Raw genomic sequence first — 27,982 nt, forward strand, 5'->3', positions numbered from 1 at the left:
GAGGAGTAGGCGGGGTGCGATGCACCCGGGCCCATTTTCGAGAGGCCGGCCAAAGGGGGCGTCCTTTTGAAAAGACTCCGAAAGCAAATAAACGGTAATTAAAATGGTGCAGGCGATCTGTAATAAGACGGACGAACTCCTTTCCGCGCTGCAAATATATCCTAAAAGTTATTTACTCTTATCTCGACCTATTGTCCGGCCGTTCGTCAGATATTTCTTCTCTTTCTTTACCGCTCCCCCGAATTTACCCCCTTTAATAAACAAATAGCGTCCTAACTCAAACCCTATTGTGTAAACCGCATGCCGACTCCTCTTTTGTCATATCTTTCTATAATATTTATTTAAAGAGCCGCTCCCGCTGTTATATATTTGCCATTTCTATCTACGGTAGTTGGCGGCAATTTTACCTGGCGCATTTTTTTTCTGACCGGTGCAATGCTCGAAACTCTACCCCCTTCCTTCCTTTATCGTTAATTTCTATCTTTATACCATCGAATATTCACGTTTTAATGAAAAAGTACATTAAGATAAAAACAAAGTCACCGTCTTCTTATCTTTAAGAATTTAAAATTGAAAGATTTGCGATTTGAAAATTTGTTTTTATGTGTATTTACATTTAATTTTTTACAAGTTTCAGCTGCTTTTTACGTGTTTTAATTGTTAATGGGGATGGAGATCAATTGTCGTCTGACATCTCCTTCTGTGTATAAAAATAAATAAATAAATAAAATTTAACTCGACAATTGCAAGAAATTAAATTATAATTAGGGGAGATTATTTAAAAACTTGAACATTCATTTTCTTTGATAAAAAGACTTTTAAAATCGGTTTTCTTCTATATAAGACTTCATTCGTAAGGTACGAGGGAAGGAATTGGTAAATAATATTAATTATAGCGACTAGAGTATTTTCAATGGAGTTTTCTTCACGCATCCCCCTAGGCAGATCGCCCACCTGTCGCGTTGTCGTAGACAAAGAAACCAAACAGATCAAAGCAATGATGTTATATTTTAATTTCGACACAAGAAATCGACATTTTGAAGTTGAGAGTATACCGGAGAAAAATGGACCCGGACTATATCCAATAATGTTGTATACCGAATTAATCTCTGTTTAGAAAAACACAGTCGACTGGTAGGAGGCAATACGCAAAATTTCGAAAGTATACAGTGAAGCCGACATCAAAGAAGACAGACGAACCTCTTGTGTTAACTGATCCATCGGTTTACATAAGAACGAGCTTCTAATTATAACGTTCCAATTCTTGGATTGTTTTCTCTGTTTTAATAAAAACCTCTTTTTCTAATCGATTACAAAGGAATTCTGTCTACGCCACAACAAACTAGAATATTAGTGATTTACTTTTGTCTATTACCAATACTGGATATTAAAAATTATGTATTCCCATGTAAAAACAGGAAGATAATACAGTATGATTGCCTACCTGACAGTCTTTATACATTTATTGCCTGAAGTAGGGTAAAAACAACACTCACAGTTCAGTTTACTAAGTGAAAAAGTGAACTAAATTCTTGAAAAAAATAATTAAAAACAGATTGATGGTGAAAAATATCTAAACGGTGATCGAAAAACTTCACTTTATAAAAAGTGATTATTCCCAACCGTTTTATGAACCCGGTTAAATCAAAACTGAAGGCCCAACTGATACTTGTAGACAAAATATCAAACAATGTGCGATGCTCAATCATTTAAGCAGTTGCATCAATTTGCCCGAAAAACGCAATAAACGAACGGGGTCATAAATTAAACAGTATTCTCTGCCCTGTCTCCAGTCACGCGAGTGGCAACACGAACGTGTTGGAAGTGTCACGCGGTACTAACACGTTGGAGGCATTGGTATCACGTGACACTCCGGACACGTTGGCTTTGCTATTCACACCACTCGAGACTACGAAGTCTGGTCAGTTTTCTTTACAATCTATGAAATACGACCGTGTAAAATACAAAATAATGCACTTTAAAAGATTCGTGTCATTAAAATATTTATGCAAATAACAGAAATGTCAACAGACTTCGCTGTATTTAATTTGTCTCTACGTACAGTACAAGTACAAGTACAGGAAAGCTGTTGATCCATCCTGACTTATTCTTATCCAACTTTTCCTGAATTTATCTTTTCTTTTTATCTTCTGCAAGGTTCCTTTCTGACTTTTTAAAACCTCTAACATGCCTTGGTCAAACTGTACTTCTTTTACGTCATTCTTCTTCAAAGCATTCTTCGAAACTTCGGATGCCTGACTAAATACTTTATCCGCTTTCTTCTTCGTGTAATCATCTTTTCTTTTTTTCTTTGCTTCAATATTTAGTTTTTCTTCTGGCAGCTTTCTTTCTGCTAATTTCCGCGCTTCTTTCTCTTCTTGATTTTTCCTCTGTTTTTCTTTCACTCGCTCCGAGTGCTCGTGGTAGTTTTCTCATGTATCGTGTAGTAATTCATTTGTGATTGGTAGTAGTTCCGGTTTATAAAAATATTTCTTTACTGCACTAATGAGGTTTAACCTTGGATAGCAACTCGCTCTTTCGAGAAAAATTGGCCCGACAAAGAAAAACATCGTTCAACATGGCTGATCCGTGGATCAGCAGTGGCGCAACCAGAAACTTTAAATAAAAAACAAAAATTTTTGCCTCTTTTTATTTAAAACATCACAATAAAAGAGTAAGCATGTGCTGTTTTATTTTCATTGTTGAAATTCTCTTTAGGGGAATGCTCTCTCTCTTGTCCCTCTCTGATTGCGCCGCTGTTGATCTGTGTAATTTTCTGGATCATCCTTTGCGTGTTGCATTTTTCACTCAAGAAGAATATCAAATTCATTTTGAAATTCATTTTAATAAAATTCCTGCAGCTCAAAAATGTGTAGGAGAGAAGATAGTTCCTAACAAACTAAAAGCCGACCTGAATTGTCTGGTTTGCCCACAGCTGCAGAGGAAAGCAATTACGACAGTGGGCAATCCACTAAAGATTGACGCAGAAATTTGAAAAAGTTGAATTTTGGTAATGGGACACTGGCCATACTCCACGGGAGCGTTAGCAAACGTAAGCCTTCCGGAAGAACTTTAACGAAGCCCCATTTGAATATTTAGATATGTGGAGAAACCGGAAAATTTCACACAGTCAGCCCATTACTAAGGCCTGAAAAGAACTGATTTTCAGTATAGCGGAAGGTCCACTACTTTCACTGGTATGCAGCTTTTTGAACTTCTTTTCTCTGGTTTTAAATAAGTCGTGTACTAGAAAGTTTTGCTGAACACAGAAGTGACTCCGATAATGTGACAAAATGCCCCTTCATAATAGGCTTTAACGTTCTTAAAAATAAGAAGTACATCCTTCTTCGCAACTTTTCTTAAAGTTTTTTTTTTATTTTGCTTTATTGCCACATTCTACTTCACGAACAGGATATATCTCATTTTCACTTGGGGCTCTTTCCCTCCCTAATATATTAAATACTAATTCTGTCTTCTTGTAACACAAGAGAAACAACTTAGCAAGATTCCGAAGACAATTATGTAAAACACGAATAAGTGACTCTTGTTGCCGTAATGGTCCTGTAAATCGGCTGAACTACTTGGCACTATTTGCAACAAACTGCAATGTGTAATATGGATGAAGACTGAAGACCTTCAGTAAGTTCTTGTAAAGTCTGGTCCAAGACAATTTGTAATAATATAACCCATTTTTGTAGGTGATAAAGAAAAACTTTCAAGAACCGCTCCTTGACCAAATTTAACAGAGAAAGCTTCGATAATAATACTACACGAAGAAGCTGAAAAGTCTGAAACTACTCTTAACACTCTATATGATTTCAGCCCTTTCTGCATCTTTGGAACATCTAAGAGCAATGGTGTTTCCACTCGAAGCAGCTGCTTGAGTGACACGTGATGTAGGAGTGGTACCAACAAGACGAAGCTGGTGTAGTGCCGACCTAATTTTGGCAAATTTTTATGTTTTTTTCTCTCCAGCGTGTTGAGACAATGACCGAAATTCTTTTGAGTAGTTATTTTTGAATCAGATACTGTATTATGCATAATACTATATGATCACCGATCTTCTTATCCCACTTGGAGATAAGGTGACCATTACGGTCAACTTTCACTGTTAAAATGGCACTTAGACATCTTTAATATAAGAAAAGCAACATCAAAAGTACTTCATCGCGATTACTGTCATTTATTGAACTCAACTATCAATCACCATTAACAACAATTACCCATAGTAAAGAGCGAATGAAAAAAGAAAACATTAAGTGGAAAACTAAAGTAAAAATGTACAATAACTATAACAAATACACACCAAAATAATATTTCATACAAATACATAGGTGCAATACAGTATATATCCAATTATCTTTATTAATTGGGACCGACAGACGGAAAATCCGGATATTTGGATGTCTAACGAAACTAGGCTATTGTCACATCATAAAGTGCATTTTTCTACACAAGGTTAGTTTATGCTATTTCCTATTGACTACAATACAACATATATAAACGTTTAAATTAATAAATTTGCTATACAGTACTTATATAGAATTTGTTGCTTTGTTGAGATAACGATCCGGATAACGACAATTTGGATAATTGGAGTTCCACTGTGCCATATTGTAAACAAATAAATATCAAAATAATGAAATGTTTCACCTAGAAAATAAACTAGAAAAGAGACTGCGGAACGGCTTAGCTCCTCAGATACGTTTCATTGATTCTATCACGTAATGACACAATGTAAAATATTGTTAATTATATTGTTTCGTGAAAACTTTTATTTAATTTTGTTTAAATTTTATAACTGGATTCAGTGTTTTAATTCATGTATACGTCACTACACACGTCACTGTTGGTACGGTACTGTACACAGCTGTGTTCAGTTACGTGTATAAAAACAATGAAATGTATCCAATTAAAACAATTTTGACAATTTCAGAAATAATTTTAGTTCAATTTTAATAATATCTTCGAATGTAATAGCAAGAATTGAAATTTTCACTTTTGAAGTTTTAGTGTCTGTAGCACCATCTGTTGTCGAAAAATGTAAATGTTTAGCAAAATTGATTAAAAATCAACAAACGAACGTACTCTATTTTTCACATACAGTATACAACGAATTAAAAATTAATAGTTTATTTTATAATGAAAAAGCTTGAATTAATTAAACCAAGAATGTGCATGGAAAGAATCAAAGTAGCGAATGAAGTGTGTTTACGTGAAATAAAGACCATAAAAAAAAAGTATATACTGTATTCAGTACTGAATAAATCTAAAAATACTTAGGACCTAGAACGTTTGACTATTTTTGAATTTCTATAAATATATCTGAAATATTCCGTTGTTGAAAGCATCATAAAAGATTCTCTAATATCGAAATAATCCATGAAGGGGCCTAGCGAATTATTCGGTTCGAGCGAGGCTCCAAATTTACTCTTACACATGAGAAACGTAACGGGAGAATCTATTTTAATTTGTGTTTTATTCATAAATTTTATAACTGTTTGTAGGGCCTTACATTTTTCACCGGTCCGATCTCACCTCTACCAAACTCTGTTCGGGCCTCGTCACCCCTTTTTACGCTATTTTGGCTCAACTTATAAGGGATGGGATGCCTTGGCTTTACGATGGCGGAGTTGGACTGTTTTAATTTGCATTTCTATTTTCATTTTATGGACACACTTATATATTGTTCATTTAAATCAAAATACCATCTTATAGAGTTGATGGAACTTAAATCGGTCGTTCTCAATAGGGCAGTCTACCGGTTGAAAATTATTACTATAGCAAGTAGGATATCTACTTCTCAATCAGTATGCCGTAGCACACCGGGTGAAAATAACTGATATAAACAACAGCGTGTGATAATAAAAAATTCCAAGACGACTGGTAAATTGTATCGAATGTGTCCGAAAGATGGCGTACAAGTTTCATACAAAATAATAAAACTAATTTCCTGTAGTGTTAACAATTATTCAAATCTTTTTATGTGTGGATAAATACAATAACAAAGGATTCTTCTACTCACTATCACACCAAAATTTCAAAATATATTTGAATTTAAAGATTATAAAAGTGAAACTAGAATATATAAAGCGGCTTAAACGTCAGTTAACGGTGTTTTCGACAAGTATTCGTGTGTCGAACCTCATTCTGGACAATCTTAGTAAAATTTGTAAGTAATAAGGCAGTAATTTAGTATTTTACAACGGTTAACGGACCATTCCGTATAAAACGCGCAAAGAATTATAGCAGCCAATGCTCTGGTATTATTTAATCGATAAATGCATCAATCTAAAGTGTATAAATTACATTAATTAAATGACTTACCTCCGTTACAAGTAGCCGAACAGACAGACCAGTCAGTGTACTGCCAATGGAATTCTGGTTTTCTGGTGATATTTTTATTTGGAATTGTGTATTCGTAGGACAAACCGGGATTTTCAGTCTGGAAGAGAAGCTGTAAGAGAATTTTAATGTCGGTTAATATCTAATAGAGTAATTTACATTATCATCGACGAATAAATAATTAATTAGTAATCTTATGGCACATAAAACCCAAAATTTGCACAGAAACGGAATGGCAAATAACTGTATCCTTGAAGTTAGTTGATTTATTATAATACACGGAGGACAGAAGTTTCCTTGTGAGTGAATTATCTAAAATTGCATCAAATTATAATTAATTATATACCACTGCTAATGGAAAATATATTTGAAAATAACAAGTATAATTGTTCGTTTCGAAAACCGTCTTCTATACTGCAGCACTAAAATATGCTTCATCGTGTAATATTTTCTTTCTGTTCTTCCTTAAAAGTTCTATTTTTTACTATATTTATAAGAAAAAACAAAAAAATAGTTACTTTGAAGCGTAATATTATATATATATACATATACATATATACACGTATAACAATGTACAGCCTATATGTAAGCCTATAGAGGCTATACATATAGGTTCTATATAGATGTTTACACGTGGGTTGTATGTATATAGGCTTATCTAGCTATAGTATATATAGAGGCTTATATATGTAGGAGGACCGAGACGTCTGAAACCCGGTGTTATAGAAGGATAAAAAGATAAGCTCTGTGGATGAAATAAGCAAGGAAGGTGGACAAAAAAGAAACTTATGGAGACGAATAACGTCGTGGTAAAGAAAGCGTGGTCGACATAGGCCGACAGGCTGTATGCAGCAGATACTAGATTAATATTAAAAGGAAAAGCAGAGAGAAAAGAGGAACGGCCTGAGAATATTAGAAAGTGGACGAGACCGGTTGATAGAGACGGATGAAGAGGAGTGGTTTATGCTGTAAGATTATCTATTTAGAAGACGTATAAGAAAATTAGAAGTAAATAGATTTGTATAGTTCACACTGGAATATTTTTGCCTATTTTTTAGAGTTTTAGAGAAATTGAATTTTCTCTTTCCAGGTTCGGTTTTAATTAATATTATTTTAACACCATGGCATAATTAGCACATTACATTCAATAATAATTGTAAAAAGCGATTTTAAAAAATAAACAAAATACGTCGTAAATCAGTTTTGTTCGGTATTAAACTGTAAATTCACACTTACGTTAAAATATTATATTAAAATAACACGAACACTGGCAAGACGTTTTATAATGGAGAGATTAGGAGTGAATGAGGAATGAAAGAGAAAATGATAATTCTTGGGGGAATGTAGATAGTTCCGACGAAGAGGAAAAGTTAATTAACATCTGGAAAATGTCGACGGCGATCATTCTGGCCAAGTGCCGAATCGAGAAAAGAAAATAAAGGAATACGGAGTATTAATCTAACACGCAAGATGCGTACCGGCGGTCAATAAGGACTTACGGATAGTTATTTCGGTAGTTAATGCTATTTCTCTGAAGTACTGGTGGAAGTTGAATGACCAATTAGCGCGAATTTGATATCGCGCGGTATCCCCCGCCGGTATTCCTCAACTTGTTTTTCATTTGTCTGGGATTAATTGCGAATTTAAACTTTATGTTTTACGACGAGTATACCGTAGGGTATACGAATGTAATCGTGGGAGTAAAAATAATTACCAGGATATATACGGGTTCTTTGGTGGGTCCGGGAGCGTGCAACGATTCTTCCTCTCCCTCTCGACTGTAATAAAATATGGTACCGGCCACAGGATATTCGCCGCTCCACTGTATAAACCATTGACCGTTTAACTGGAACTCCCGGCTACTGTCTTGAATGGCTATGTAATTATTTGCATCCCCCAATTCTTCGATACGAAAGTTTCTGGCTCCCGTTGGTATTTTTAATACTTCGACGTAACCTGAGAAAGAAATAATTACAAAGGTTATTTATATATTTATATCCGTGCAATATCGACGGCCGGAATACGTACCTAAACCTTTCTTTTGTAGAAAGTTTCCGTGTATGGTTTGACATTGGGTTCCGTCTCCGTGGCAAATCCCGCATCGATCCTCTTGAGCGTTTGAATCGATCCCCCAATCGCAAGCGACGTTCTGTAATTAAATGTAATAATGTTCCAGTTTAAAAATACAATTATAAACTTATAATTTATGTACCCAAAAAGTACCGTGTAGGCCTTAATATACCGACTATATCGGTTTTAACCTCGGCCGCATCCTTTACGTTGACTTAGTGTATATATAGAATAACCACAAAGCCCCGTACACGAAACCGTATCTTCTAGTAACGATTCGTTTAATTAATTTTTGGACATAATTATAATATGGCGGACATGGTGGAATTTGCTCGAGAACCGCGGGAAATACCGGTATATGGAGTGGCGCCGACAGCTATGAATATAAAGGAAAGGAGTCGACCATTCCATCAATTTTTGTTTACAAACGTCACTGATTAAGTACAGAAAAAAGATATTTTACAAATATCATTATTCGTTGTTAAATGATAACAAAAACAAATAATTTATTTGGTAATAGGGGACAAGATTCGGCTACAGCCATGGCGATTTCTTCGTTTTCAACTCCGCTCAAAATCTTCTCGCAGTTCATAGCACGAATCAGCCATGGCTCGATTTTAATCTACTCTTTATATATTTTCATTTCTAGAAGGACTTTCGCCAGCTACGCCAGTAATAACGAAAATTCAGATTACTGGGTGACCGGTTCCTTTGGAACAGATACGTAACAAATAGGATACAACTATCTCGGCTGTTTTAATCTCTTTCAACTCTCGGCACAGAAGACGTCCAGAAAAATATAGAAAAATATTAAAATTAGTGTGAGGAATGCTGGAGAAGGACGTAAAATATTATTCGGATGATGTTAAAATTTAGAGAAAACGTTTGTCTTTATTCAAAATAGAAATAAACGTTAATACGAGAGGGCCTTGTATTATAATGAATACGTTTTGTATTTAATGAACACGAAACATTCATTTTTAAGAGTTAAATTATCGCATAGAAAAGTATGTTTTACGAATCATTTTGATAAATTCCACGAAATGTTGAGATGTCTTTTAATTAATAAACATTCAAATTACTTGCAATAGATAAAACAGATTTCATATTCAAAAATCTTGCGACCGAATGAATATTTTAAAGAATTTATAAACATTAAGTGTATAAAGGCAGATAAGATTCTGGGATCGACTAGAAAAAACTTATATAAAATAAATAATTGATAAATGTTGTTATTGTATGAAGCAATATCTCTATCTGTAAGTAACTGTTTACTGTAAAGATACTTAATAACTTGTCTTTTATAGCGGCATTATCAAATTAAACAAGTTCGATTCAGTCATTAGTCATCGCAGATATAGATCAAGTCCTGGATCTTCTAAATAATAACCATTATAATTGCGATACTTATTAATTAATATTTTAATTATACCAGTATTTTTGAGAACAAAAAATTATATAGATTTGATATTAAAATAATTTCATTAAATTTTTTGTATTAATATTAACTTAAAAAAAGACTACAACTTTGAAAGCATATAGAATTTTAATCAGAAGACTTACGGAATCGGTTCAGGCATTAATTTATAGCAAAACACATCAAGTTTTACGTGGAACAGTTTTGTATAAGCGTTATTGATGATTCTACCCGCATTAATTTCTTGCCAAACTCGAAGCAGCGTGTGTTTTGTCACTTCGATAACCGTGATTGTGGTCCGAGTTTTCGGTTCTGTAAGATTGGCAGGAAAGAACGGAATAAACACTAGATATTTAACGAGACACCGTAAGAAAATTCGCGAGTTGTCAAATCTGCTCGACCAATCCGCCGACCTTAGTCACGTTTATTGAGGAAATCCCGGATATATGCTTCTGAGGTTTCGTTAAAGACGTGGTGTTTTGCCTGCAAATGTCACCGAGTTCAAAACTCGAATTACCGTAGATAGTTACCGGGATGACAACAGACACGCAAGTAATTTAATTCGGGTGTTATGTCTTCCGTATAACCAATGGTACTGACAGGACGACCGTTCCAGATAAAGTTTGATGTGTTTTGTAATAATTAACGATTCAACCGATTCTGCGAGTCTCCCGATTAGAATTCTATACGCCTTCAAAGTCGTTTTTCAATCACTCTGCATATTTGTAGGCTCTAACCCTTTGATAAAAAGACGCACGTGACTGCAAATAAATCCTTTGAATTCTGCGACTGACACGAATGTAGACTATCTCGGAGATACCAAAGAATAATATCCGAAATATTCTTTTAATGTTTTTGCACCTTTAATGTCTTTAACATACATAAAAAAATGTGCAAAAACGAGACGAAAGTATTTTTCTGCAACGAAAACGATGGTCACGGTCACTAAAATTAATTATAAACGTTTCGTGACAAATGATCGGACATAGTATAAATCTCACAAATTTGAAAGGACGTAAAAAACTGCGTGAAAAATACCATAAACAGCTTCAATAGCTTGTGCCGTGTTTGATGTGGAAGCATCGAGTTACAAGCTTGTCAGTAATGCTTCCCTGATATTAAAACATTCGTGTCTCACAGTCAAACACAAGATGAGAATTTCAAATTCAGAAGTGAATTATCAATATTAAAAGCGGAGATGATTTATTTTAAATAATACAAATGTTATTTACAGATGCAGCGATATCGCATAAATATCTAATGTATTAGAAAGTTTCTACATCGAATTACAAACTTCTTATTCAAACATATTCCAATTATAAAGACGATTTAGTATTAAAATACCCGAAAACTGATATAAAAATAAGCCATATTTATCAGTTCTACAGTAGCCATGTTATATACACTGACTACAAATGCAATTCTAAAATAACGAAACATACAAACTGAAAATATAAAACAAAACAATGTATATATTTTTATATACTGCAATTAGTTGGCTAGAATTATGCTTGATTTGTTTACATTTTTGTTCTTGACAGACGAAACATTTCATCATAACATGTCAGACATCAGTGCTATCGATAAAAGTGTAAAAATCGTTTTATTTCGCTGACGTGTTTCTAAAATATCCGCTTTAAGAATAGCAAATCTGTAGAAATCATCAAATAAATCTAATATCGCGCGTAAGAAGCGGCATTCGTGGTCATCGGTACAAACAATTATCTAATTGTTTCACCGTCACTTAATTAGAAACCTCCACCAAACTATCCTGAACACTTGGAAAGTTATATCGCCCACTAAAATATAAGGAAAGAAAGTATTTAACTCTACAAAAGCAATCTTAATCTTAGTATTTACCGAAGTTTATTACGAGGTTAATGTTTCTTAAACATAATAACAATAAAATAAGTTGATTAATATTTTGTCGTAAGATCAAAATAAATTATCAAGAATTCAATTCAATTATCGATTGACTTATAAGATGAGGAAGAATTTAACGCCCGTGCCAAACTTGCGAGTAGAAAATGAACAAATGGCCAGTGTAAAAAGGTGTGAATTGTTTTAAATTATTGCCATATTATATATAAACACAACGTAATTTATTAAGCGAATTTATTTATAAATAATATCACAATATAAAATAAATGTATTTAGTGTCACGCTTATATATTTCCACGTATTAGATTACAGGGAAATTCGATAACGGTGTATGTAAACAGATATAAAAAATGATCCTCTGTCAAAAGTTAACAACAAATAACGTTTATGACCTCGCGATATGGTGTAATATCCTGACTACTATTTCAAGGCCAAATGGCATTTAAGCTGTTGATACAAATAAATCAACATTTGGCAGGGGCCGGAGAAAACTAATGAATTCGACGCAATACGTGTTACGTGGTAAAGTCGTCTACAGAATATTCGATTATGGAGTAAAGTGTCTAGAAACTGCTCCAGAATTAATTACTTTATGGTATATAAATATTTAAAAAGTACAATACGGTGGGTGAAATACTTTTTAGTGTAAAGAACGAGTTTATTTATTTAAATTCAAATACAAATTTCTGTGTTAATTGAGTTAGAATGTAGAACAAAGGAAGAGTTAATAATAACTATATTTTATCAAGTAATTTAAAGATGGAGCTATAGCAGAAATACCAACAAACTCACTCGTATACAGCACGCAAATTGTATATATTTTATAATATATACAGAATATTTATTTACTTTATATTCTGATTTCATAACGTAGTAAATTAAAATTAATATATAGGCTTATTGTTAAATATAGGTTAAACTAGTTTAACATTTTGACAAATTGGTAAATTTAATAAGGATATTCATTTAAAACTTTCAAAGAGCTCGAAGTGTTATTAGAAAGTCGAGAACATCCCGTGTCTAGCCTATTAAAATGCACACAGTATTTATTTAATCTGTACAAAAACACAAAAAGTGTCGTTCGGTTACACACAGCCTACATTTATAACGTGAAATCGGTGGCATAATAATTCCTTTAAATATAATTAAATAACCTGGAATATATAACGCGGTTGTATGAAATTCTTAAAGTAAGCGGAGCTTTAATATATGTTTTAATATTTGGCAATAAACTAAACTGCACCGGAGAACACCGGGATGTGTAAAATACTGCACTCTTAGAACCTATAACCGGTGTGATATAAAAAAATAAAAATTAAAGGATGTTAATCACCACAAACGTTTTCGAACTGCCGGCAGTTCTTCGGGTGTGAGACTGAATTACTAATGGGACAGAGCGAACCGTTAAAGGAAAAAAGGGGGGAAACAATAATAATGTGTTACATGAGACGCGTGCGTGTTCGTCTCGTTGACCCAACATGACATTTGGCAATAAACTTTTAATTTTTAACAGCGATATAGAATCTTTTTAAATATTTATGCAAGCTATTTCGAGTTTGAAAGGTTTATTGGACTGCAATGTGAAAAATTTAGACCTATAAGTTCCCACTGTCATTTGTCTGTCTGTTGCCTGTTTGTCTTTCCTTAATCTCGAAAACGGAGTTATAGATGAAAATCGAGACCAGATATGGAGAGCTTAGGAACAGGAGGCCCGATTAACGATATACGTATTTCCCACGCAAACCGGAAGTCACGTTATTTCCATTCAAAAATTTTATCTCGAAAGGTGTTAGACGACCGGCACGACTTTATTGTTAAAGGAAAAGTATGATGTACAGGCGCAAACCACTATTAATTTGAGGTGGAAAGCATATATTTTAAATGAAATAAGTTAAAATAGCGAGTAAAATTTAATTATGATTAAAAATTTCAGCACGGCATTGTGACCATGTCACAACAAATATTTGCTCGTTATCTGATGATAATGTTTGAAATTTATTTTATTATTACTTTTTGTAGTATTCTAAGTAAAGAGGATATTGATTTCCTGATAATCTGTATGTCGTCTATATCTATATCTATATATAATAAATAGAGAATGTTTGTTCGTTTTTTGTTTGCTGGAGGTAATCTCGGAGTCTAACGAACCGATTTCTTAAATTATTTGCTAATGGAAAGATTATTCCTTTCGGATAAACCTGAGATATAAACTACTTTTATATTAAGAAAGGAAAGTACTCGAGAAAGATGTTTTTACCGCAGCATTTGTCTGGCAACGTCGTATTGTCGTTTGACTACTCCCTTCCGAGTCACCACTGATGGCATTTTTAAACTTATTCTCTTATCTATTCGGTTTCGGTTTTGATTCGTGCAGTTCGAGTAGTTGTGTAAGTTTATTTTGTTTATATTATCTTGGTCGTATCTTTCTTATATCCCAATATATATATATATATATAATATCCTTACATTATCAGAAACTTACAACTATAAAGAGCGAATTTACTTCCCTTAGGTGAAACTAAACTTTTGTTCTTAGGTCTACAGTATTTTCGTGTGTTCTTTGTTTTAGTATTAATCCTACCGTTCCATTATTTAAAAATAAGAATTAGTCTTATGCTATGAGATACAGTATCTACACAAAGTAATCTACACAAATTGCCAAATCGTTTGACTGATTTGCATCAAATTTTGTATAGTTGCTCTATGCCACTCGGTGAAAAACATACGCTACTTTATAACGAGGACAACTCAACCCTATTCAATTGTGTAGTAACACAAAAATTGTAATACCTATCCCTAAGTTCTCCAGCAACCCCGAGTATACTTTGCTAGTTTTAAAGAGTTAAACGATGAATACGTCGAATAAAAATTAAATATAATTGTTCTAAATCACGTGTAAAGAACATTAACATATAGGCTAAACCGAGCAAATAAAAGCGAATGACCTTCCATAATAGTGTTACTTTCCCGGCTGTAATGTAGGCTATACACAATAAGGGAATAACGTTAAATTATACCTTCCGCAAACCTCGACGTTTTGAGACCCCTAAAGTCAACAAAACGGGAAAAATTCCACGTGTTGGCGTCTACTTCGTTTAATATCTCGTTATTGTTAGGAAGTTTGTCGGTGGTTTTGGATAAATTGAGGCAGCAAGGAGAAAAAGAGGAGACGAATAAAACTTTTATACGTGTTTATTCATCGAAGAGGTACAGTCATAAGAACGTTACAAAGGGGTAAGGTATTAAGTGTCCAAAGAGTCACAGGTAACCAGAGTAAACAGTCATCGTACACCACATCCTGCCTTTCAGACGCCAAACTTTCGCACATTCCTAACAAACCCCCGCGTGGCTGTCGCCTGGTCAAAGGTCAATGATAATATTAATGAATATTAAGATCCAATAGTTTACAACATTTCTTATTTTCATTAGGACCGAGAGCCTTTGTCAATATATCTGCAGGCATATTTTCAGTTGAGATGTGCCTTAGTTTGATTTTACCCTCACTGACGAGGTCCTTCAGAAAATGTAATTTTAAGTCAATATGTTTTGTCCTTTTGCGAGAGCCTTCCCCATTGGCCAAACATATCGCTGCTTGATTATCGGAAATATACAAATCGTTTTTGTTTTAAGTTCGCTCGATAGCACTTCTCTTAATATCAATTTTATCCAAATTGCTTTCTTGCTAGCTTCGGTTATTGCTACGTATTCCGCTTCGCACGTTGAAAGACACTGGTTTGTTTACAGCTTGACCAGGGTTGTTTCCTTTTTTAAAACATAAACGGAGATGACAGAACATGATTTTCTGTCATCTCCGTCGCCAGCATCATCAGCATCGCAGAAGCCTGCAATGTCCATTTTTCCGTTTCTTTGATAGCTAAGCGTTACATCTGCAGTTCCCTTTAAATACTTAAACACTTTATTGCCTCCCAGTGAGTTCTATCAAACGCATTATTATACTTGCTCGAATATCGGGCTATATACGCGATATCAGAACGGATCATTACTGCGGCATACATTAATTAAACAGCCGATTGCCCTGCTGGTAGGGTATTTTCGACATTAACTCAGAATCTGTCGCCTCAGGTTTCTTACTAGAATCGCATGGAGTTGAAACTGCATTGCATTTGTCCATAAAAAACGTTCTAGAATTTCACGAATGTATTTTTCCTGGCTTAGTGTAATTGTGCCAATGTCGCAATCCTTTTTAATCTCTATCCCTAAGAAGGACTTTAGAACCCGAGTCTTTTAGTTTGAACGATTCTGTTAATCTCCGCTTATTTTCGTCCACTCATTTACCATTATTATGAGCTATCATCATCTACATCAGGCATGTCAAAGATATGGCCCGAGAGACAATTAGTTGCGGCCTACGACATCAATTCAATAATGCTATTTGTTTATTTTTAACTAGACCATTTCCCTAGCATTGTATAATGCAGATAAATTAGATTTTTCTAACCGTTCGCTTTGGTCTTATTTTTGAATTTTGATAGTCGTTCTGCAGATTTTCGCGAGCTCAATACGTACGATTTTCCTCTTTTTAATGGTGTATTTACGTTTCGATGTTGGTAAAGAACCGACTTAAATGCAAATGGAACTAATAGAATTTGCACTGTGATACTACTTTAAAACGCAATTTCAATGAACTTGACGTTTTGGCATTTTATACAAAGAACTTCAAAAATCAAAATAGCTATCCAAACTCGAGGAACCACGCTGCCCACATTTTTATGCATGTTTGGAAGTTCATGTGTGTGTGTGTAAACAGATGTTTTCAACAATGAAGATTAATAAATCTAAATACCGTTCAAGACTTACAGATGAATATCGGTCCATTTTGAAAATCAATACAACATCGAGGAGATGATGAAGCGTAAAGAAATCAAGTTTTTGGATCCTCAAAATATTTCGGTTTAATACGTCTCTACTTAAAAAAAATATAACTTTTTTCTTTAATAAAATCATTTTTATATATACTTCTTACTTATACTTAGTATTACATTTGCACTTAGTAAACACTAGTGTTGTGTTGTGTTACAAAGACACTTGACAAATTTTTCATCAAATTTCTTTATTCAGTTTAGCCGACTAAACTGAATAAAGAAATTTGATGGAAAACTTGCCAAGTGTCCTTGTAACACAACACAACACTGGTGTTTACTAAGCCTAAATTATAGAAAAAGACACGGTTTCATCAAACAAATTACATTGAGACAAAAAATTGGCACTTAAGGAGTTGGAGTTTGATACTCCTGATCTACATGAATCAGCAGTAATAAAATTTTCGTACCTTCAGCCCTATAATATAAACAGTCGTCAGAGCTTGACGTCTGCAACTTGATCTGCATTCATTTTTCTTTTAGTGTTTGTTGCAACAACAACGCGCTCCGATTGTTTGTATCCGTATAATGCTTTATGCAACTTATAAACCCAATTCTCTTTCCCTTCTACACTGAAATCTTTTGGCTGAGTTACAAAGATTTCGTCTTGCAGCTCTCCATTAAGAAAAGCTGTTTCATCAAACTGCTCGAGTTCTAAGTTTTTCATTGTGGCTAATGCAAACAGCGTCCCCAATGGTTGTGCTCCTGGCGGTCGATGCATTCGTTTCCCCAAAATCTACTCCACTAACCTAGCTTTGAATTTACTTTTCCCATCTAATTCCTTTTTTATAAAAAATCCATTTAGTTTTTATCGCTCTTTTATCAGTAGGACAATTTACATTAATGTCCATACCTTTTGATTTGATTGAATCGCCTTTAACTCTGTTTTCATTGCATTAATCCAGTCTTTAGAATTTGGGTTTTTGCTTGCATATATGAAAAAGGCACTTGACCTACTGCATACACAATTGGATTGCCGTATCTTTGTGTGTGGTGGTCCAATCTTTCTCCTTAATCCAGCTCTTGTTGTCGAGACAGATGAATGGCTCTGCTTCTTGTTTGTGCTCGTGCTCCTCAGATTCGTCATCGGAGATCATGGAGTCAACGTTGATACATTGAGTATCCGTCTTCACGTTGGGAATCAGCCCCCGCTAACCTCTGATGTTCATCTGTGTTCAACCTATTTTTTTATCATCTGAACTAGAGATAAGGAATACGTGAATGGTTTCTATCTGTTTTTTTGTCAGCTGTATCTCTTGACATTTCATCAAATTTCACGTCTCGTCTCGTGATATCACAATGAACTTGTTGCTGGGATCATACAGTCTGTACACTTTCATGGTGGGAGAATAACCAAGCAAGATGCATTTTCGTGCTTGTGCTTGAAACTTGTGCTTTCGTTGCATCTTATGTACATGTACAGTACATACTGTACAGTACATAAGCTGTGCATCCGAATACTCTAAGATGTCTGAAACTCACTTTTCGCTTAAACCATTTCTCATACGGAATATTTCCATTCTTTTGTGGAATACGATTGACGATGTAAGCTGCTGTTAATACACTTTCTCCCCAGTACTCCGGTGGAATATTACCCTCGAGCAACATACAACGGGCCTTTTCTAATAAAGTTGTGTTCATCCGCTCGAATTTTCCGTTCTGTTGTGGTGAGTACGGAGAAGTAAGCTGGTGAAATTATTCCATTTTTACTCAAAAAGCTTTTAAATTGACTATTCACATATTCGCCGCTATCAGTTCGCAGGTTTTTATTTGTTTATCATGTTTGATTTTCTACCAATCTTTTATAGTTTATTAAACAATTAAGTACTTCACTTTTTTGATTTTAGGAGATATACATAAATCCATCCCGAATAATCGTCAATGAAAGTCAGCAAATATTTCTCATCTCCAAGTGATTCACTCCCACAGGGCCACATACGTCACTTTGGACTAGCTCTAATAGACCTTTTGTTTTATAATTTTTTCTTTGGCCAAACGGGTGACGTTGTCTTTTACCTTTGGTAGACACATCACAAACTTCATTTCGTACTGTTTTGTAGTCGACGCTGTTTGGTTTCTCTTTTAATATGTTTCGTGGTAGCTTCACTCGGATGTCCCATTCGTTTGTGGCCTACATATAAGTGCATATAAGTATATATATAGTGGTTTACTTTCTTTGCTGTGGCATAACATAAATTCGCCCTTTCTGATGACACACTTATTTCCATAAAAATGAGTAACTCGAGTCTCTCTTGGTAAGCCTAGCCTTACTGATAACAGATTGACAGTCGCTTCGGGCATATACCCAGACATCTCTTAGTATACAATTGAAGGGTACATCTTTCACGTTTACACGTTAGCACAAGGATATATCGCCTTCACCTGCTACTCTCAACTCTCATAACTCGAATCATTTGCCACACATATCACATAATTAGCAGGTCTAAAGTTTACGAAAAGCTCACGAGAATAACTTAAATGATGAGCGTTACCACTGTCTATTATCTAGTCAGATTGTGTGCGTCAACGCTTGTTTATAGTTAAACGATTTTATCTGGTTCACTGTGACATTTGCGATGTTCTATCGAAACGGTTTCTTTGTTGCACTAAACTCTTTTGAGTCATTAGTACTACTGCATTCATTTTTTCTGGCAGCCTGTTGCAGCAATTTAGCTTTGACTGCAACTGAGGTTAATTTTGTGTCTGTGGCAATCGTTAAATTGGTTACTAAACTATCATATTCCTCCGGTAGACGCATGAATAATAATTCGGCACGTTCCTGATCATCAACTGTACAACCAACTTTCCTCAATTGGTCAATAAGAGTTTGTATTTTATTAATATAAGCGGCCGTACCTAAGCACGTGTTAAAATCGATGGAATATAGTTCTCTTTTTATCTGTAGCCTTTACAGCATACTCATCTTCGTAGAGATTTACTATAGTATCCCATAATTCTTTGGCACTTGTACAATGTTGCATATCGACTTTGATATGGTCCTCAACTATCAGGGCTATCGTCCTAACGCCCTTCGATCACAACTTTTTCCTTCGCCGTAGGATCTCGATTGCTGCCCGCAGATCTTCCTTCATCAACAGCATTTTTATGTCGAATTGCTATGATGATATATTAGATGAACCATTCAGTTTTTGGAAGTTGACCAACCCTTCCTTTGTGAAGGGTTCGTCAACTTCCAAAATAAATTGTAAATTTTTCATCTCACACGTTATCTTTCGGATATCCCACCAAATCACATATAAATCCAGTATCACATCGAACAAATAATTATAAAGACATTACTGGGTCCATAAACCTTTGTTAGGAATTTGATGGTGGTTTTGGATAAATTGAGCCAGCAAGGATAAAAAGGGGAGACGGATAAAACTTTTACACGTCTTTATTCATCAATCCATACGGGTTGACCCTTAAAATGGACCAAATGTCTATCACCAATGTCCACTTCTTGGATATCAACATCAGACTGAATGGAGGAAGGATTGAAACTGGTATATATTATAAACCTGGCTACATCCCACGGTTTATACCAGCAAACTCAGCCGACCCTTACACATATAAAATCGCAGCGTTCCGGGCTTTAATTAGAAGAGCGTATACGCACCCTTCCAGGTGGAACGATACTATAATTTAACTACAGAAGATAGAACGCATCGCGATGGCACATGGATACAAAAAAGAACTAATACGAAAGTTAGCACGGGCCTATTCCAGACCACGGGATACGCAAAGTACACCCATTACTCAAAGGGCTAGAAATGAGGATCGGAATCAAGAACCAGCCAGCGGATACGCAGTTGTCGAATACAACCGGCGATTTCAGCCTTATATAAAGAAATTGCAACCAAAACTGGTACCAGATTGACATACAGAAGGTCCCCAGATATTTATAAATTATTGCGCAACACCAAAGACAAAATGAACCATCTTCGGGCTCCAGGCGTATACAGTATTCCAGTGAGACATGACAGATTTAGGCGGGAATTAGTATACATTGGCTCCACTAAACGTTCCATCCAACAGAGGCTCAAGGAGCACAGATACGATATAAACCATGCTCGTTATACCACCGCCTTATCCACCTACGCCACCGATCCAGAGATTCACGCGGACCTATCCAATGCCAGATTGATAAATAGAGCTTTCAGACGGAAGACATCAGGGCCCTCGAAGCCCTTGAAATATACAGAGCCGGCCGTGCAGGGAAATGTATAAACTCTAAAAGACGGCAACGCACTTTCATACGCCTGTGTGTTACGTATGCGAAGAACAAGAAAGACGACAACGCTACGTAGCGTCACGCATATATTCGAAAATTACGTTCGAATTTATTTTAAAGCTAAACGTTCCTCGAAGAATAATTCAAATAATTGGGAAGCCAGTTTTCTTTTGTTCTTTTGTTTTCTTAACCTGGAGCAGACCTCGAGTGAGGCCGAAAACGTTTGTTTTCTGGAGAGTAAAAAAGTACCGGATACAAAGGTTCAAAAAGTGAGTACTTATTTAATACCGGTATTCAGACTGGAAGATTTGGTAACATATTTAAACCATCCAATCTCTACAAATATCCAAAACTTGTTTGATTAGAGAACCATCATAAATAAATAGAATCAACATATAATTTTGAGTCTTGTAAATGATAAATCAAGAGGCTGGAAATTATTTGTCCATAAACATATAATTTCGAGCCTCTTGATTTATCATTTACAAGACTCAAAATTATATGTTGATTCTATTTCATTCTATTTTACACCTTTTAAATTATTTTGTATTTAATTAATAATATAACCATATTATATCACAATAATTCAACAGTTCGTTCGGCTTTAATATTGCAAGCATTAAAAAGTATTATTTTATTTATCGTCAATGCATGCTGTTAAAAGTTGCATTATGGTGTTCCCTTATTGTATGTTAATACTCCAATAAAACAAGTTTTGGGTATTTTCAACAATAAGAGAAAGTTAAATTCCAGAAAGAACTAAAGGTATTTCAGAAGATAACGTGACAACGTTATTACACTTATTATTTCTCAGTTTTTGGTGATGTTTATTACAACAAAATTTCGCGAAATTGGAATTATCAACCGCGAATTTAATTTGAAATGCGAAATTGTCTGGCAAATAAAATATTAAATATACAATTTAACAGTTCAGCAAACACACAGAAGCAAGATTAATGTGACGAAAACATTAAAAGAGTTAGCTCATAGATTTTTAATGTAAATTGTTACTGTTTTCAAGAAATATAATAATCTCAAGAAGCTTATTTTGAAACGATGACATTCATTTAATGTATAAATTCACGATTTGCACAATATGTTCAATACGTGTGTAAATTATTATTATAAATTAACACGACACACTAATCGTTCGCATTTGTTATACAACTTATAAACACATAAGCGATAAGCATATGTAAATGAATCATAAAGCCTCCCTACTTAAAAGTTGTTGAAAAATTTAATAATAAAATTTCCAAGCCAATTCTGTTGAATAATTGAATTTTCAGTCCACTCGATATCAATCGATATACCCGAAAACAGTTTAAAGCAACGTTTTAAATTGTTTGAGTCGTCTATAATGGCATTCGCCAAGTGTTTTTCTTTAAAATTCTTCACCGAATGTTAACTTGTGAGGAACATTAATATTAAAATTTTTATTTAGTTAATTATGGAATATAGATATATATATTTACACTGTAATTACGTAGATAGAAAAGTTTCTCACCCTACATTTTCCATTAATGCACATGTCATTTGTACCGGGATTGCAGGGTGTGCCATCCTTCGCAGTATCCGACAGCATAACAGAGAAAAACTTTCCTTTCGGCTTGCAATGCAACTGACAAGGGGTTACTGTAAAATTAATACGCCGAATTTTAATTATACATTAATTTGTACGAATTAGATTATTTAATTTCCATTTAAATGAGGAAAAATTGAATCCTTTCAATAAATTACGATGACGTAAATTGTAAAATGAATAATTATCAAATTTATATTTAAAAGTACAGTATTATTCGAGCACTATATAATAAATTTCACAAATCATATTTAAATTTTTTTGTTTATTGCATTTAAGTAAAAATGTTAAATAGAAATTCATATATTTGTATGTAATATTCCATAAATTATTATTAGAATTATACTTAATAAACGTTTAAAATATTTACAAGGCGTAGAAACTGGGAGCCAGGTGTACAGCTGCTCCTTGTAAGGTATGTTATCGAATTCACTGCACTGCACCGAACGAAAACTCGGGGAATTTTCCGGGCAAGGCTAAAAGATAAATGTCAAATTTTGTAGAAGAATGTAGAATTTAACTGAAATTACAAATTTCTATTCGTTTTTCCTATGTAATTTATACAACTCCGTTTTTACCTCCGTTTGACATATTCTATATCTTTTCCTTTCTCCAATACAATACTGTCCGCCATTTCCGGGCCTAAAATGGTAAAATGGAGTCTCAAAATGAGATCGAAATAATTGGACAAGTTAAAACAGTATAAGTTTATTAATCATTAAATTATAAAAAAATATATATTTAAATCACGTTTCCGTCAATATCACACAAGAAAACACTGACCAATCCCTCAGAGGGTCACGCTCGATATATATACACAGAGAGTGGATCTATCAAGCTATTGATATTATATATATATACACTACACATAATATAATTAAATATAAGAAATCGAAACTTAAGGAAAAACTAAATCGAATATGATTAAGGAAAGACATATTAATCTTCGAATGTTTTTATTATATAAGAATATAACGAATAAACACACAATTGGCAAAGAAGTGTAAAAATGCATCTTACATACAAAACTTTGCAAAATACATTTATGTTCAATATACTGTATTTATATTTCAGAGAAATACTTAACATTATTAAAAATGTTAATTATTTTTTTTGCATTTCATCGATAGATAGTATCATTAACTTTCATCTCCACCTTCTGTTTAATGTTTTCTACAATGAGAAATGAGTAAGAGGATGGTAAGAAGGAGAATAAATCGAGAGAAGTAGAGAAGCTTACGTCATCGGAGCTAACAGATTAGTCGAACATCTCTGTCGGCACCAAACGAATCGAGTTTACGGGACCAGACGTGACACAAAAAAGCAAAAAAGAAACAAACAAGAACGATAGTAGACAGATGCGAATTATCGATTGCAGTGCGTCGATCCAAAAATACTCAAGAACGCAAATATGCATGCCAAGGAATCACAGCAATAACCAAAACAGACCTTGAAAGATAACACAGAAATCTATGCTATCAAGAACAGAATTAGAAGAGATAAATTAGTAAAGGGTAATGTATCGGTGATTACGACGTGGTCGAAGCAGGTTTTAAAATACTTTAAGTCGACTCCAACAATCGTAGAAGGAATGGTTAACGTTCCGCCAGAAATCTTTAAAACAGTAAGAAAAATGATGGCTTTTAAATTTGAATCTGTGGATATAATTATCAAAATTAGTATTTACATTAATAGGAAGCTCGACCGGAGTTGGCGAGGACGTGGTACGATTATTTTGATCGAAATCCCAATTCTGTTGTCACAAAGTGGTCAGACTTCGGATCAAATATCATTCCATTAACGCCAACAGTTGTATTTTATTTCATTGTTGCGCGCCCGACCTACTTTTGGCCAGCTTACACGCAAAGTCGCTACGTTCCGGCGATCTTTAACCTCGCAGAAAGTAATATAAATTTTACTTCTATCGCCGTCGATTATTTTTATAATATAAGGAGTAATTGGGTTAATGTTAAAAAGTCTATAAAGGTTTATTAGATTTCTGACTGTACTTAGAATGCGTACATAGGATTGTCGCAGTGCCTTTCGGAATGCATGACGCCCGCACCACACGATCGAGAACACTCGGACCACGGACTCCAAGATCCCCATTCTCCGTTGATAGTTTCCAATCTTTCTCCTATAACGGTGCATTTTCCCATGTAACACCACTATATTCAAAAAATAATAATAAATATATGTTAATATTATTATTAAAAGCGAGAGTACAAATTATATTTATATAATTAATAGATAAATAAATATTCCTAGAAACTGATGTAATCTACTTACATCATAAAAGAAAAACATTCATAAAATCGATTTAAGTCATTTTAAATATCAATATAAAATACTTTGCAGCTCGCACTTATTATTAATTTTTATCTTGGAGGAAGATGAAGGAAAACATGGGACGAGAAGCCGAAGAAGGATGCTATAAGATATGAAGTCGGGAACAGAGGGTCAAGGAATACAGTAAGATCTAGAGAAGTGGTGAGGACGAAAGCGGGCCTACAAAGCTCATAAAAAGTCGACTGATTACGAAAATTGCTAAGTTTTAAGGAAGTTTATAAGCTTTCGAGCAGAAAACATAATTATAATTCGTCTAGAAATTTTGTAACTTTGTAGCTGTGGATTCTCGTTTAAAGTCGCGCTTTTGGATCCTTATTTTTATATTAATTTTTACTTAAAGTATTAATTACCAATTAAATATTTCATTTTTAGACCAAATTACTACTATAATTTAATTGTTGATTTTGTGAACTTTCCCTGTTGAACGTTGTTAAACAACGTTCAACAGGGGAAAGTTCAGACTAAAACTTATACCCAAAGTTGGTCTACAAATTTGTCTTTAAAAAAATTTTCTGGATTCTGTCTCAACATAAACGAGCCAAAAGTGCTCGAACGACCTTTGAAAATGTACTGTGTATTAACCATCAACTAAGAAGTGCAAGAGAACAACAAAGTAAGAACTTGTCCCAGTTTTATTCACAGTTAATGTAAATTTATTGTTATATTAAATAGTTGTACTTTTTAACTCAAAACAGATGTAAAAGAATTTTATAACTTTTATCCTCGAGTTTGTAATGTCCAAACTTACCGTGTACAAGTGCCATACTGGGGAAGAACTGGTATGTTATATACGTTTAATAGTTTATATAACTTGTCGGTAAAAACGCTGTATACATTATTTTATATTATTTTAGTTGACTGATGAGGGGCATAAGGCCCGAAACGTGTACCGTATCAACTAAATAAAGGTGGAAAAAAGCCAAGTGGTTGTTATTAACACGAATTTGTGTTTGATACTTCGAACTATAATTTAATTTTAACAAACCTTTAAAATTGAAAATTATTACATAAAATGTATTGCATGTGTTTAATGTTGCGGGGTATTACTCGCTGTCTTCTCTGATTTTATCTTCCAAGAAATTATTATACAGTTCAAACGATAGGCTAATGTATAAGTAACGAAGAATGGAATCTAAAGTATTTTATTACTTCCTTTCTTATACAACTAAACAATAAACACTCCGGATGCTTCGAATATGCGTACGCTATCGATTATCCGGGATGAATAGGTAAAATATCATCCCTATTTAAAAAATGAAAAAAAAACGTGAAAAAACAACACGCGCAAACACGTTTTTAAGACTCGGGCGTTTTACATAGCAAATTTTAACAAACAATGACTTGTGTAAATTATAACTTTACACACAATCCAATATCTAAATTCTAGATAGAGAATTTATTCTACAGATTGGATGAAAAGTAACTAGACGTTGAGAAATCACTATAACTTTTGCAATAATAATGCAATCGTAATAAAATTTACGTATATATACACGTACATCAATCAACGCAATTTTATAATTCCTGTATATGTGGTGTGAGTAATGACCGAGAGAGGCCGCACGCGCTGTGGTAAAAAAAGATGGCCGACCGCTCGTCAGGTTGGGAGCGAGCGCAGATTGCTGCACGCTACCAGGTGTGGGAATCGGTGGTTGCCGGGAAGAAATGGCGAAAGGACGTCGTGCCACAATCCGTCTAGAAACACGGAAAATTGTCATTCGAACCACAACTGCAGTTTCGGTGGTGGACGCGCAGAGAAGTGGCCGTCCGTCCACATCACCATCTCCGGTCTTTTCGGGAAGTCGATGAATAGCGCCGGTGCCCAAATTGAATGTTAAGGTAGACATCCGTATTTCCATTTAATAAGGTACAGGTTAAACTATTTTCATCACCACTGCCTTAAAAATATACAAATTACAGCAATTTCTCCGTGTCTAGTTACTTTTCATCCATCCCGTATAATTTAATGACTCCCGATGTATGCGGCGGAACGGTAAATCTTAAAATCGAAGTAAGGTATTTTGTAAGATCGTAATGACAAATAAGAATAATTGACACAAAGGAAAACTGAATGGAGCGAAAGATTGCGATGAAAGAACATCCAAAAATAGAAACAAAAGGAAGAATAAGAAACATTCACAGAAAATTCGGAATTCTGAAACCACGTTATAAGCAGAACTAAGACTGAAAGTTGTGTTCAGTTCTGCTATAAATTAACACAAGGCAAAAACGTATCAATATGTAAGAAAAAATAAATAAATAAAGAGGAAAGAAATTTAGAAAATTAAATACAATACATTAAAAACGTTGTTTAAACAGGAATTTTTTTGTGAGAAATCAACTTTAATGGCGGCTTTTTGATGCTCCGAAGCCACCCGTGTAGCGTTACGCAACGACAAATTTATTTTCCAGAATACTTAGGTTTGTAGATAATTAATGACTGGAAAATATCTGCTATTCAAAAAACTAAATTATTTATTTGAATCCACGACTCTGGTGTCGTCGGCTGTCTCCGAATTGGAGATCGATCGTATATTCCTTTATTTATTTTGGGGACTGACAAATAGAGGATATAAAAAAGATGAATAATTGTAGATTAATACAAAAACAAATTCAAAAGTATCGTACAGACATTTTTGCAATTGATTTACTTACATATTTTCTAAGCTGCATAAAGGAGAGTTTTCCTGACTGTTGGATCTATTTTGCATCTGTAGTATTAGGGTATTAAAAAAGAAACATTCGTCTAATGTATTATTTCGTTAACTAAACAAATAATAACCAAATTACAAATCTGAACCTAAATATCAGACTTGTTGGCATCAAAACAGGAACCGAATCTTCTTCTTTTCGTTAAACAATTTAAAAACAATGGTAGGACCATTCTTATTAACGTCGATTTCAGTTTTAAAGGCAATAAGAAATAAAAACAATCGGGCAGATTAAAATAGTCCTTCGACGTCGGTGTCTTTGATAAAGAGCAAACACGTGACCGGAATAAAAAGTCACCAGAAAGAATTTCGTAACAAACGTCGTCGGACGAAAGAAATAACAGAAATATTAAACGACGCACACTTCGTTAAGTGTTAATTATTCTTTCGTCGGATTATATTGGATTGCGTAACGAGGAAACGGGTCATATGACTTTATAGTCATACAGCAGCGATCACTTCACGCGACCGTTTGATAAAATAACAGTTTTTTCACTTTATCGATGAATCCAT

General features: G+C 34.2%; 1 protein-coding gene across 1 annotated transcript in view; it reads right to left on the reverse strand.

Moving 5' to 3' along the window:
- Nucleotides 1-27,982, reverse strand: part of LOC136979210 (A disintegrin and metalloproteinase with thrombospondin motifs 7-like) — a 79,094-nt gene that overhangs the window by 18,311 nt on the left and 32,801 nt on the right. Inside the window, exons 11-17 of the mRNA XM_067275152.1 lie at nucleotides 24,432-24,577; nucleotides 22,988-23,051; nucleotides 22,780-22,885; nucleotides 22,335-22,462; nucleotides 8,374-8,494; nucleotides 8,060-8,301; nucleotides 6,328-6,457 (exon numbers count right to left, since the gene is read on the reverse strand). Of these exons, the coding sequence (XP_067131253.1) occupies nucleotides 6,328-6,457; nucleotides 8,060-8,301; nucleotides 8,374-8,494; nucleotides 22,335-22,462; nucleotides 22,780-22,885; nucleotides 22,988-23,051; nucleotides 24,432-24,577 (937 nt within the window). The remainder of the gene's footprint in view (nucleotides 1-6,327; nucleotides 6,458-8,059; nucleotides 8,302-8,373; nucleotides 8,495-22,334; nucleotides 22,463-22,779; nucleotides 22,886-22,987; nucleotides 23,052-24,431; nucleotides 24,578-27,982) is intronic.

The sequence above is a fragment of the Centruroides vittatus genome, unplaced genomic scaffold (assembly GCF_030686945.1).
Source record: "Centruroides vittatus isolate TY-2023 unplaced genomic scaffold, ASM3068694v2 contig_596, whole genome shotgun sequence".
Taxonomy (NCBI): domain Eukaryota; kingdom Metazoa; phylum Arthropoda; class Arachnida; order Scorpiones; family Buthidae; genus Centruroides; species Centruroides vittatus.